Source organism: Giraffa tippelskirchi, chromosome 1 (assembly GCF_054371585.1).
Source record: "Giraffa tippelskirchi isolate mGirTip1 chromosome 1, T2T-mGirTip1v1.2.pri, whole genome shotgun sequence".
Lineage (NCBI taxonomy): Eukaryota > Metazoa > Chordata > Mammalia > Artiodactyla > Giraffidae > Giraffa > Giraffa tippelskirchi.
In genome coordinates, this window is record NC_137275.1 from 158,068,429 (window position 1) to 158,081,839 (window position 13,411).

The 13,411-nt window shown below is 40.4% G+C and overlaps 1 protein-coding gene across 5 annotated transcripts in view; it reads right to left on the reverse strand.

Annotated features, from left to right (window-relative positions):
- The window catches only part of PDCD1LG2 (programmed cell death 1 ligand 2), a 155,491-nt gene that overhangs the window by 66,977 nt on the left and 75,103 nt on the right, over positions 1-13,411 (reverse strand). For all 5 annotated transcript variants that reach the window (XM_081501836.1, XM_081501857.1, XM_081501848.1 and 2 more), the window contains 2 exons: positions 11,870-12,007; positions 8,280-8,329 (listed from right to left, as the gene is read on the reverse strand). In XM_081501836.1, the coding sequence (XP_081357962.1) occupies positions 8,280-8,329; positions 11,870-12,007 (188 nt within the window). The remainder of the gene's footprint in view (positions 1-8,279; positions 8,330-11,869; positions 12,008-13,411) is intronic.

A 13,411-nucleotide genomic window follows, 5' to 3' on the forward strand; every position in this document is an offset into this window, starting at 1 on the left:
AACTCAGCAGTGGCCACGGGACTGAAAATGTCGGTTTTCATTCCAATCCCAAAGAAAGGCGATGCCAGAGAATGCTCAAATTAATGCATAATTGCACTCATCTCACACGCTACCAAAGTAATGCTCAAAATTCTCCAAGCCAGGCTTCAACATTACGTGAACCGTGAACTTCCAGATGTTCAAGATGGATTTAGAAAAGGCAGAAGAACCAGAGATCAAATTGCCAACATGTGTTGGATCATCGAAAAAGGGAGAGAGTTACAGAAAAACATCTACTTCTGCTTTATCAACTATGCCAAAGCCTTTGACTGTGTGAATCACAATAAACTGCGGAAAATTCTTCAAGAGATGGGAATACCAGACCACCTGACCTGCCTCCTGAGAAATCTGCATGCAGGTCAAGAAGTAACAGTTAGAACCAGACATGGAACAACAGAGTGGTTCCAAATCAGAAAGGAGTACATCAACAGTATATATTGTCACCCTGCTTATTTAACTTATATGCAGAGTACATCATGAGAAATGCTGGACTGGATGAAGCACAAGCTGGAATCAAGACTGCCGGGAGAAATATCAATAACCTCAGATATGCAGATGACACCATACTTATGGCAGAAAGCAAAGAAGAACTAAAGCGCCTCTTGATGACAGTGAAAGAGTGAAAAAGTTCGCTTAAAACTCAACATTCAGAAAACTAAGATCATGGCATCTGATCCCATCACTTCATGACAAATAGATGAGGAATCAATGGAAACAGTGACAGACTTTATTTTGGGGGGCTCCAAAATCACTGTAGATGGTGATTGCAGCCATGAAATTAAAAGACGCTTGCTTCTTGGAAAAAAAGTTATGACCAACTTAGACAGCATATCAAAAAGCAGAGACATTACTTTGCCAACAAAAGTCCATCTAGTCAAAGCCTTGGTTTTTCCAGTAATCATGTATGGATGTGAGAATTGGACCATAAGGAAAGCTGATAGCCGAAGAATTGATGTTTTTGAACTGTGGTGTTGGAGAAGACTCTTGAGAGTCCCTTGGACAGCAAGGACATCCAACCAGTCCATCCTAAAGGAAATCAGTCCTGAATATTCATCGGATGGACTGATGCTGAAACTGAAGCTCCAATATTTTGGCCAACTGATGCGAAGAACTGACTCATTGGAAAAGATCCTGGTGCTGGGAAGGATTGAAGGTGGGAGGAGAAGGGGATGACAGAGGATGAGATGGTTGGATGGCATCCCTGACTCAATGGATATGAGTTTGAGTAAACTCTGGGAGTTGGTGATGGACAGGGAAGCCTGGAATGCTGTAGTCCATGGAGTTGCAAAGAGTTGGACATGACTGAGTGACTGAACTGAACGGAACTGATACATATCTATGGTATCAGAATTCAGTTCTAGTCAACCAGTTATCTGATTAAGGTTAAGGGCTTGAAGGCCCATCTTGGGTGATTGAGAAGTCTGGATTTTCACAACAATAGGAATAGGCACTACCTTTCCCAGAGTTCCCTAGAAAGTTAGGGGTAGAAACATGGAGTGGAAAACCCAGCTCAGAGCAGCTGTTACTTGAATTACTGAGCCCTTCTGGGCACTCTCAAAATAATCAGGTCTCACTTTAGTCACTGTTCAGTGAGGCAAAACCAGCAAGCTCTTCCCTTCTTAGGTGGGAAGCAAGAATAATTATTTGAATAAGAGTCTTGCCAGAAGTATGTGTGACACATATCTCAATGTTCACAGCAGCACTGTTTACAACAGCCAAACATGGAAGCAACCTAAGTGTCCATTAATAGATGAATGGATACACACACACAATGGAATATTAGCCATAATATTAGCCATAAAAGAGTGAAATATTGCCATTTGCAGCAACATGGATGGACCCAGAGAATATTATACTTAACAAAGTAAGTCAAAGAAAGACAAATATCTTATGATATCACTTACATGTGGAATCCAAGAAAAAAAAAATAATACAAATGAACTTATTTACAAGACAGACTTACAGACATAGAAAACAAACATGATTACCAAAGGGGCAGGAGTGAGGGATAAGTTAACAATATGGGATTAAGAGACACTACCATATATAAAATAAACAACAAGGATTTACTGTACAGCACAGGGAACTATATTCAGTGTCTTATAATAACCTATAATGGAAAAGAATCTGAAAAACTATATATATACATATATATGTATTACTGAATCATTTTGTTGTACAACTGAAACTAGCACAATACTGTAAATCAACTATACTTCAATAAAAATTAAAATTGAAGAAATGAAATGAAATACGTCCAAAGGACATGCTCAGAGCAAGTCCCAAGACTTCATCTTCTGAGATGATAATGAGTAAGACTATGAAGGCCCAGGATTGCTTCTGGAAAGCCTAGAACCTAGCACTGTCTCCCAGTGGTGGTTTTGGGGGGTGAGGCAGAGCTAGGGTAGCAGAGACAGTGTGTCGGAGAGTGAGAGGCTGGCTGGGCCTAAGAATTTCCGGTGGGCTCTGTCCTCAGACTTCATGAAGCTGACATAGGAGTGGGAGTGACATTGTATCACTTAGCATGCTGCTGCTGCTGCTGCTAAGTCGCTTAGGTTGTGTCTGACTCTGTGCGACTTAGCATAGGAAGAAGTATTTGGTTGGCCGAAAAGTTCGTTCAGGTTTTTCCATAATATCTTACCAAAAACCCTGAACGAACTTTTTGACCAACCCATTACATTTACTGTGGAAGGAGGTACAAAGCCTGGGAGAACCTCTAGGTCAGGAGACAGCAAACTTTTTCTGTAAAGGGCAAGATTATAAAAAATTTAGATTTTTATGGGCTATATGGTCTCTGTTGCAATTACTCAACTCTACCATAAGAAGCAGAGGAACAGATGGGAAATTAGGGGGAGGGACAATATGAAAACATAAAGTATGATTAAGTTTTAATAAAAATTTTGTTTTCAAAAACAGGTGGGGATTTGACCCCCTGGCCATGGTTTGCCTACTCTTTTTTTTTATCGATACACACCAGTGGGTAGGAGAGTGTTAACTGTGGTTGATTCTCATTAACAGGTGCCTACTAAAGTATGACAAATGTTCTAGAAATCATTATAAGTTGTTCTCTTTTGAGCTGGCAAACTCAACTAAAATTGAACAAGATTTTTTAGCAGCAAGCTTTATTTGGTCAAAATCAGTCACTTTCTTTTAAACTGATCATAGAATAAACTAAATGAAGTATAGAAAAACAGATAATAAAGCAGACAAAACCAAATACCCAGTAGTTTTATTAACAGTAATATCTCACTTCATTTAATTGACTAAGTAGATATAAGATATGTACACTTGGAAGAAGCCAGGAAATAATGCTGTGACCATGCACTTAAGAGTGGTATAGACTGTGTGTACAATGCAGAGGGAAAAACAAAGAGGGCTGAACTGTAGAGAGAGACTTACAGACTAAGAAAGGGAGTACAGTTTAGTGTGTAGACATGGGCTCTGTACTGCATACTTGGGTCCATTTTCTGGCCCATACATTCACTAGTCATATGACCTTACACAAGTATCCCCTCATCTCTGAGACTGGAGATGGTGGGAGGAAGTATATACCTCATAGGGCTACTGTGAAAATTAAATGTACCTCTAGAGTGTTTAGAACAGTGGTCTGGCATTAAAACAATAATAATGCTAACTTATTATTCTATACTAAGGCAGATCCTACAAGAAGTTTGAGTTTGAGTCAGCAAAAAGGAAGGAGGAGGGCATTTCAGGCGGGAGACACAACATGAACAAAGGCACCAAAGGTAGGAATGAGCACAGCTTGGGAACAGGAAAGGGAGAAAGATGGCCTGAAAAGCCATGCAAAAGAACTCAGATCTAGTCAAGAGACAGGAGATTGGCCTGATGATGAAAACAGTGTAGGGGGAATCAGATCTTGCAGTGTGTGCTGCTGCATTCAAGGGGACTTCCCAAAGCTATCTACACATAGCCATACACATCTATCTATAGTTCTCATTGGGTGTTGGCAATGAAACAAGATATTAGATAAGTCAAATCCAGCTCTTATAATTTCTTTATTTTACTGAGAAGTAAAAATTATTTTTTCAAAAAACTTGTTTGATTTTATCAAGTAATTTCTTGGCTACAATTTTGGGGTTTTTTTACCCCCTCTAAATCTACTCAGATATTCATTACTTTAAAATATACAAAGTGGTAGATTCTGATGTCGCAGATGCCCTTTTGTTACTGAATGGTTGACAGGCAGGGAGTCGAGGGAAAAACATCTTGCTGAAATAAACAAAATATCCTAAATAGTCTACATGCAAATCTGGAGTGGCAGCTGCATGGATGAGCAGGTATTAGACAAAGCCCTGGTCATTTGGACAACTCCAGTGACCAGAAAATAGATGGCCACATACTTGTATTTTCAAAGACTCTAGGAAGTCTGACAAATTGACTTACTTCAGGCAAGAATGTCCCCCTCATTTCTTGATGCCTGTGATGGTTTATTTTATATTAATTTGGCTAGACTGCTGTGCCCAGCTATTTGGTGAAATGTTAGTCTAGATGTTGCTCTGAAGGTATTTTATATAATAGATTTAATTAAGATTTACCATCAGCTGACTTTAAATAAAGTAGATTACCTTCCATAATGTGGGTGGGCTTCATTCAATCAGTTGAAGACCTTAACAGCAACTGAGGTTTCTCAGAGAAGGAGGAATTCTGCCTCAAGATTGTGATATAAAAAAATCCTACCTGAGTTCCCAACCTGCCAGCCCTACAGATTTCATACTTTTCAGGCTAAGAATCTGCCTGTAATGCAGGAGTCATGGGTTTGATCTCTGGGTTGGGCAGATTTCCCTAGAGAAAGAAATGGCAACTCACTCCAGTGTTCTTGCCTGGGAAATCCCATGGACAGAGGAGACTGGCGGGCTACAGTCCATGGGATCGCAGAAGAGTTGGATGTGACTTAATGACTAAACAACAAATGGTTCTGTGGTTCTGTTTTTCCAGAGAAGCACGAAGTGCCCCTCATCCCCAGCAACACATTCCAAGCTTTCTTGGCTGTCCAAACACTTGGCCCCAGATTTATTCTCTTTCTTTCCCTCAAATCAGTATTTCCATGTCCTCTTCCCTCTTCTTCCCAGGGGATGTTATTCCAAATGTTAAATCAGTTCTCAATAAAGAGTTAATAACTGATAAGCAACTTTTTAGGGAAGAACTTAAAAAAAAGCATCTACTGAAAATCTAACACATTTGTATCTGTTTTGACAAAACCATAATACATTATACTAAATAAAAATAATTTTTCCTTTAATACTTCATCGCTAGTGATCATTAACCAAGTTCTCTATTTTATGTAGTTCTAAACATGATTAGAAAGACTTTGATCAATCTGAAAATAACTTTGAATGCAATCAAAACAAGTACTAATAGACCATAAAATAATGTCATGTACGTATGTACATGATAAAGATGAAAAGAAATACAATTTTTTTAATGAAAAACATCCCCTCCACATTTGTCATTAAATGGCCAAGGTCCTCAACTCTTCTCACCCTGCACCCAAGGCAGACATTATTCATCCATCTATCACCACAGTTTGCATCTAGAAATGGTCTCCTAAACTATCCTCATCTTTGCTCCAAGCATTCCCCGCACCTGACATGAGGCTTGTTTGCCCTCCTGGATTTGATCTAACTTTCTCAATTTACAGATGACAAAACTGGAAGCACAGAGAAGAGGCAGCTCTCACCTAAGATTATGTAGCTAGATCACAGAAAAATTTAAATCTAAATTGTCTTGAATTTTAATTGTGACCTCTTTAAATAGATATTTCAGGTATAAAATAAAGAGAATAATGTAATGAACATCTGTATATCCACTACTCAGTTCAGGAGGTTAAATTTGATGTTTATCATTTCCATGCTATTTTTGTACTTCTTTTGTACTTTGTACATATGACTGTTTCCCATATATACTACTTAGGGTTGTTTGCATGTTTCTGAACTTTCTGTCATTGCTAATATGCTATCTATGTCTTTCTGCATCTATCTTTCCTCTCAAAATTATATTGTTCAGATTTATTCATCTCAAAAATACATCTAGTTTTGGTGCTTTCATTTTAATTATTGTCTAGTTATCTTATTCATCTTTTCTCTTTTTGATTCATATTTGATCATTTCTAATTTGTTGCTGTTATAGGTACTAGTACCAAGTACATTCCTATCTGTGTCTTCTATGATATATATCTAACTGGTCCTGACCTCTTACTGTACCACCTACTCTTAGGTAAGTGTCAAGGAGGAGTGAGGGAGGAAGAGGAGAATCATCACTCTCTCACCTCCCTGACTCTTCCTTCCTCCAGGTTAAAAGGTAGAGCTGGTGAGTAAATAATTGTGGAGGGGCAGTAGGTCAGGCAGGGGATAGAGAAAATGAATCCCATTTCTTTAATTTGACTTTTGATCAAGATAGTTACTTTTATTTTGAATTTCAGACAACCATTAAAAGAGACTATGAGATTTTTCTGTTTATAAGGAGCTCTACTGGTTAAAAATGACTGTGATACACTCACTTTATAACAGTGCAATATTCAGATCACGTGGCAGGTCACAGGAGAGACATTTAGGCTGGCAGCAAGCCTTTGAGTAATCAGTTTCTCAAATAGGTGTTTCTGCCTTCATTACTCAGATTCTAAACTCTTCCCTTACAATATTATGTTTGAGGAAAGGACTTGAAAACTGATCGACAGGCTCAATTAACCTACAGGCACATCTTGTTTAGTTTGTTTGCTATTTGAAATGCTTTCAGCTAGCATTTAATAATTAAGATGTTTTATATAAAAATCTGGATTTCCATCTTCTCTGGCAATGTAAGGCTAGCGCTAAACTGACAGGGAAAATGCTCTCCAATTTGTCAAAATCCCTCCCCTCCCCCATTCCCTATCTGGTTATACTAGACAGTTTTTACTCATTTCATCACTGGCCTGATGGGCATCTGAGTTTATTACTTCCGTGCTCAAGGTTTCCACTATTTCTTCCTTATGCTGAGCAGCTGAAGGAGTCATTTATTCAAACATTTTGACCTCATGAAATTCAGCAAATATTGGGCCTCTCTCATGAGAACTCACCTGGAGGTCAAGGAGATCAATTTATAGGAATACGGGATTTTTGTTTCCCAAGAAACAAATGCTTGTATTAGAACTGCTAGTGTTGATCTGAAAGTTTTCTCATGATTCAGAAAAGCCTAGGTAATGGGATGTCAAGCACAGCTGGCTTAGGCTGCATTCTTCCCTGGCACTGGGTCCAGGAATGAGTCTACAGCGACAGGATGTATTTTCAAGGATCCCTTTCAGGGAAGTGGTGGAGTCAGGGAGGGTGCAGGAGCCTCTTTTCATTTCATTTTTTTAAGTCATATTTTGTGCTTATGAGCTGCCATGTGTGATAGATAAGCCAAATGCAGACCCTGGTATTTTAAGGTCTTCTAGGGTTATTTTCACAATCGGTATCCCTGGTATCTGGGGAATATATTCAAAACAATTCAAAAGTAAACAGTTCTAAAATATTCTGAGCAGCTGATAATACATAGTTATTTAGAAATGTCTACGAATTGCCTATCATTATTTTGGTGAACTCATAAAGTCATGAGTGACACCATGTGATCCCTATATTACAGGCAAAGGCAGCTTTCCCAAGAGAGCCAGAAATACCTATTTTACAATGTGACCTAGATCTGTAGATCTCCAACAGACCACTTCCCCATTGTCTATGCTTTTCATCCGATGAAGCTGAATGGTTTCAGCAACCCTGCTTCTCCCGACTTCTAGATCACATCTTCTCTCTTCCACAAACTCCAGCTCCAAGCCTTTCAATCTCATGAAGAGACTTCTACATCTCCAGAAATACCCTTGACCCACAACCCACAGTGTACTTAACGACTATTGCAAAAACACCAGCTGCTGATTGTGTCACAGTAGACTATCTTCTTTTTGGTGTTAAATTTAACCATGTTTCTAATTATGTGATCCCAGATGCCCCATGCATTATTTTCTAGGAGTGCTTAGGAATATAGACAGACTGAAGGCTATATAGTTCTGTGGCTATTCAACTGACACCATCTTTATTTTCCAAGAAAGGTATGGAACAATGCAGAATTGCAAGAGAAACTAAATGCCACTTAGCAGGAAGATTCTGCCCAGGCTATTTGCCCTTGTTGCAACAAAGCAGAGTTTTTATTTCTTAATTTAATCTGGGAGAGAAAAGAAGGTGAAACAGAAAAGAAAAATCATGATTACTCACAGCTCTGTCCACTTCTCTCCTTACCATGGTGGCAGATCTTTTTGTTGCATCTGAAAGAGAAAAATTCCAGGGATGGGTTAAGATTAATGAAGAAGCTGTTCTGTTTATAGGCGAAATGATGGCAGAACGAAAAGTAAACCCAAATAAATCCACATAGAGAAGCATACATTTCCACCGTGGTTTGAGACCTCAGGCTGGATACAAACTAAAACCATACCCTTAGAAGAAAATTGTGAAGAAAGAAGGCCTCCGCTTACTTCCCATTTCCTTGTCTGCCCAGGACTCCAGGTCATCAGAGGCTGAGGGACTGCTAATTTGGGTATTTGGTCCAGGAAATACCTCTGAAATTCTCTCTCCCTGTTCTACTTTAGTCTTAAATACCACTTCCTTCCTGTCTTCCCTACACAGAGCAGAAAGTCTAATCAATAAATCTGCACTAAGGTGTAATTGACTGATACTGGTTCAAAGTAACTTTGGGAGCAGAAACACAAGTTCACAAGACGGGTTGCTGCTCATCATTGTTTCCCTGGCTTTATCTTTTTATCAAGCCCTGATTTCACACATTCCCTCTTATTCTGATTTTCTTACAGGGTTCAATACTCATGTCCCGCAGTCGCTTGGGTTCCTGAACTCAGTCCGTCCCTAATCTGCTTTTGTTCTGTATGTCAGCTTCTTAGTAACTCCTTTGTATCCGTCCTGACCTTGGCCTAGACTTAGAGGGCTTCTATCCAGCATTGCAATTTCCTCCAAGAGCATTTGTATTTGAAAGGGGTCAATGGCTAAGCTGTAGGAATTGCCCTTGAATGTTGGAGATTCAGTGAAGGACTCTAATGCCTGAGGTCAGTGCTGTCATTCTCTGTGGTTCTCATGCAAGCATTAGTCAATATATTTGGCCTTTGGTTTAAATCTCTGCAAAGCTCTGGCTCAGTCTTTTAGGGCAAAATGTGGTGCACAGGCTAGTACTGGTGGGCGAGTTGATTATTAACAGTCCACAATGAGATAGGTATAGAAATAAAGTGCAAACATTAGAAATTTTTATAGTAGTTCTTCTAATATGTTAGGTTTTTTATGATCATATTTATTGGAATATCATATTATGTTTATTAAATCCAATAAAAATTAGAAATACTTCTCTATCCCATACAGTAGCTACTAGCCCCATGTGACTATTGAACATTTACCATATGTGAGCACTTAAAATATGACCCAGGACTTGAATTTTTGTTTAATTTAAATAACCACATATGGCCATGTTGTACAGAGCAGGTTAGCATACATATTTGCATATCAGAGGTTCAAAGTCTAAGATTTTATTGAACAATTTTGTTGTATATGCCAGGTACTGTTTTAGACACTGGACATATACTGATGAAAAAGAGAAACCATAGTCCTTGAATTCATGTGTATTTGTGTACTCCCATCTAAGAGAGTAGATCCCAAAGCACAAGAGTTACAGAGGAGGGCTATTACGTAGCAATGGTGACTTCACTCTAGTTTATTAAAAAATAAATCACTTGAAAATGTATTCACTTAACTCTTATTAGTAACAAATCTCTCCCACTCTAGTTGGTGCCTGAGACTCACACCCAGCTTGGTGCCATTTATACTTAAAATGGGGATGAGGGGAAGATTTCTTTTCTCCATTCTATCTTTAAGAAATATGGTTCTACTTCATTTTCTCAGAGAGTAAGGATAAAAAATCCACTGCTCATTTATGAGGTGCTTAATGGGTTCTCCGGCCCCAGGCCTGGAACCTTGGTTATAAAATTGCTTCTGAGGGGTACAGATGAGGGAAGTACTAGAGGAATGCAGGACTTTCCTGGTGGTCCAGTGGTTAAGGATCTGCCTGCCAGTGCAGGGGACAAGTTTCTGATCCCTGGCCCAGGAAGATTCCACATGCTCCAGAGCAACTAAGCCCTCATGCCACAACTATTGAAACCCACATGCTCTAGAGGCTGTGCTCCACAGCAAATGTCACCACAGTGAGAAGCCCATGCACTGCAACTGGAGTAGCCCCTGCTTGCCACAACTAGAGAAAGCCCATGCAGCAACGAAAACCCAGTGCAGCCAAAAAAAGAAAAAGAATACAGAAGATAAGGTTCTGATGAGCTGCATCTGTCATGACTCTCTGAAGTCCCAGAGTTGCAGAAGTGATTCTGTTTAGTCCAGGATTTTTTGGGCAAGACCCTATAATTCCTCTACTTCCATTCTTTCTCCCCATCCCATTTTTTCTCCTTTCTTCCCTCCCTTATTCCCTTCTTCCTTCCTCCCCAACCCCCCTCTTTCTTTTGACAACAGTTCATGGATCTTGGGAGAAGGCAATGGCACCCCACTCCAGTACTCTTGCCTGGAAAATCCCATGGACGGAGGAGCCTGGTAGGCTACAGTCCATGGGGTCGCTAAGAGTCGGACACGACTGAGCGACTTCACTTTCACTTTTCCCTTTCATGCACTGGAGAAGGAAATGGCAACCCACTCCAGTATTCTTGCCTGGAGAATCCCAGGGGCGGCGGAGCCTGGTGGGCTGCCGTCTATGGGGTCGCACAGAGTCGGACACGACTGAAGTGACTTAGCAGCAGCAGCAGCAGCATGGATCTTGGATTCTACAGTAGAGGGTTTGTGGTTACTACCCAAGCTAATGCACACATAGGTCAAAGGACAAATAGATGATGACAGTATTTCATGGAAAATGAGAATATAGAAGTTAGATTATAAATGTAGGATAACAATCACTGAAAAGCCCCCCAGTCCTCAAATAGTGACCACTTCAAATTCTTAATGAATTATTCCAGCTGCTATTTCCTTTTCTATAGGCTGTGTATAGATCTTGGGAGGAGGCTCACTGGGTGCTGTGTAGAAAAAGGCCTGTTAGGAAAGCACCAGATGGGCTTGCAGATATTCTGGCCTGGATTCAAACACCACAGGCATGCTCTGTCTCACTGTCACAGTGGAATGGGAGTGGGTTGGTGAGCCTGTGATGGGCTGAGGAGGGAGATGCTGAAAGATCTCAGGGTACCACCAGTCAGGTGTTTTCCCTACGCCAGATGGCCTCACACTTCTTTCCATTCCTTACTCAACCAGAAGATTCAGATTCCTGTGGGGAAGAGGATGGCTCAGCCCAGCTCAGACCCAGAATGAGCAAAGGAGGAATGAGAACTAAAGGAGTCCTCGTGAAGGATCCTGCCATCCTCCCATCAGTGAACTCTGACTGTACAACCGTCTGCATTGCCCAAATAATCATGATCTCATGAGGCTGACGACACTTCTTGGCTCAAAGAACAAAGCAAACCATTTCAGCTACAGGAATGAAACAGTCATTTAAAAATATTCAGTTTTTTAATTTTTACTTTTTAATTTTTTTATTCAAAAAATATTTTTTAATATCAATATTTTTAGAATATTTTTATTTTTATTCAAAAAAATATTGCATCTTACTGAAGACCAGAGGCATTTTCTTCTGGGGAACAATCATCAGGAAATTTGTGAGCCCTGAGTGGACACAGTGTGAAGCTACAGGTCAGTGGGGCCAAGCAGGGCCTCACACTGCAGACACCCAGTCTACTTGGTTACCATGAATAAAACTCACTTACCTTCTCCAGAATACAACTTCTGGCAGAGTCGTTTTCTTAGGGCTACCATTGTGGCTATGAACATGAGAGTAATGACGAAAGAGAGAATGAAAACATGAAGCAGTGAAGATGGAGGGATCTTGGGGTCTTCCATAGGACCTGGCAGAAAGAAAAAGCACCAGAATCCCATTGTATGGTAACTCAGAGGCAAACCAGCAATGTAGCCAAGTAAGTGAGTTATAACCAACATGGACAACTTGCATTGAGCATTTACTCCATGCCAGGTATTTTTCTATGAATGCTGTATGTATATGAATGACGTCTGTATTAGCTCCTTTACTCTTCATGACCACACTATGAGGCAGGCTGTACTATAACCCTCATTTTACTGATGAAGAAAGTGAGGCACAGAGACCTAGCACACTTTCCTAAAATTACACATTAAGTGACATAGCTGAGATATAGTCCAGGCTGCCCGATTCCACATTCCATGTTTTTCACCATTCTTATATACCTATTATATTATGTTTTCGTTCTTTCTCTTCTTCCTTCCTCCCTCCTTTCCTTCCTTCTCCTTCCTTTCTTTCTTTTTCTTCCTTCCTCCCTTGCTCTTTCTCCTTCATCATCTCTCTTTTTACAGTAGGATAGTCCCTCAGCCCAAATATGTCTCCCCCTCCACTGTCAAGCATTCATGATGCTTAGAATATATCTGATCAGTTATTCAATCTCCAGGATTAAGAGGATCCTTTTGAAAAAAGAGAATATCATACCTTAATGTGAATCATTACAACTAGCCATTTTCCTTTTCTCAGAAATCAAGGTCTGGCACTGAGGAAAAGATGAGTTTAGTAGAAAGGTGGATGAGAAGAGTAAGTTTGGAGGCTGGGGAAAGCCTTGTAAAGGAGTGCTCTGGTTAGAATGAGGGCTCCAGACTGACCAAGGACAGGCCTGGATGGGGGTTCACTACAGGGAGATGGAAGCATACTCAAGTAAACTGTGCCCTTTCCAACAGGCTGAATTTTGCCTTATGGAGTAACTCATAAAGAATAAACATAACAGGGAATTCCCTGGCTGTTCAGTGGTTGGGAGTCTGCACTCTCACTGCTGAGGGACTGGGTATGGCCAAAAAAAGAATAAACATCATAGCCTGGTCCTGGAAAAGTCTGGCAAAACTGCTCTTGAGGAAGGGCTCAGTCCTGCCATCTGTCTTCCCCCTCCCCCATCATAGTGCTATCTGAGAACCACAGAGAGTTTTAGCTAAGAAGGGACTAGATGTCATTTAATTTGAGGCTCTCATCTTAGAGTTGAGGAAGTAAGGCTCCAAGATCTAAGGTCATCACTGCTAATGGGCTGGTGGCTCAGTGGTAAAGAATCCATTTGCCAAGTAGGAGACGCGGGTTCGATTCCTGGGTCGGGAAGATCCCCTGGAGAAGGAAATGGAAACCCACTCCAGTACTCTTGCCTGGGAAATCCCTTGGACAGAGGAGCCTGGCAGGGTGAAGTCTATGGGGTCACAAAGGGACGGACACGATTTAGTGACTGAGCACACATGCACACGTCACT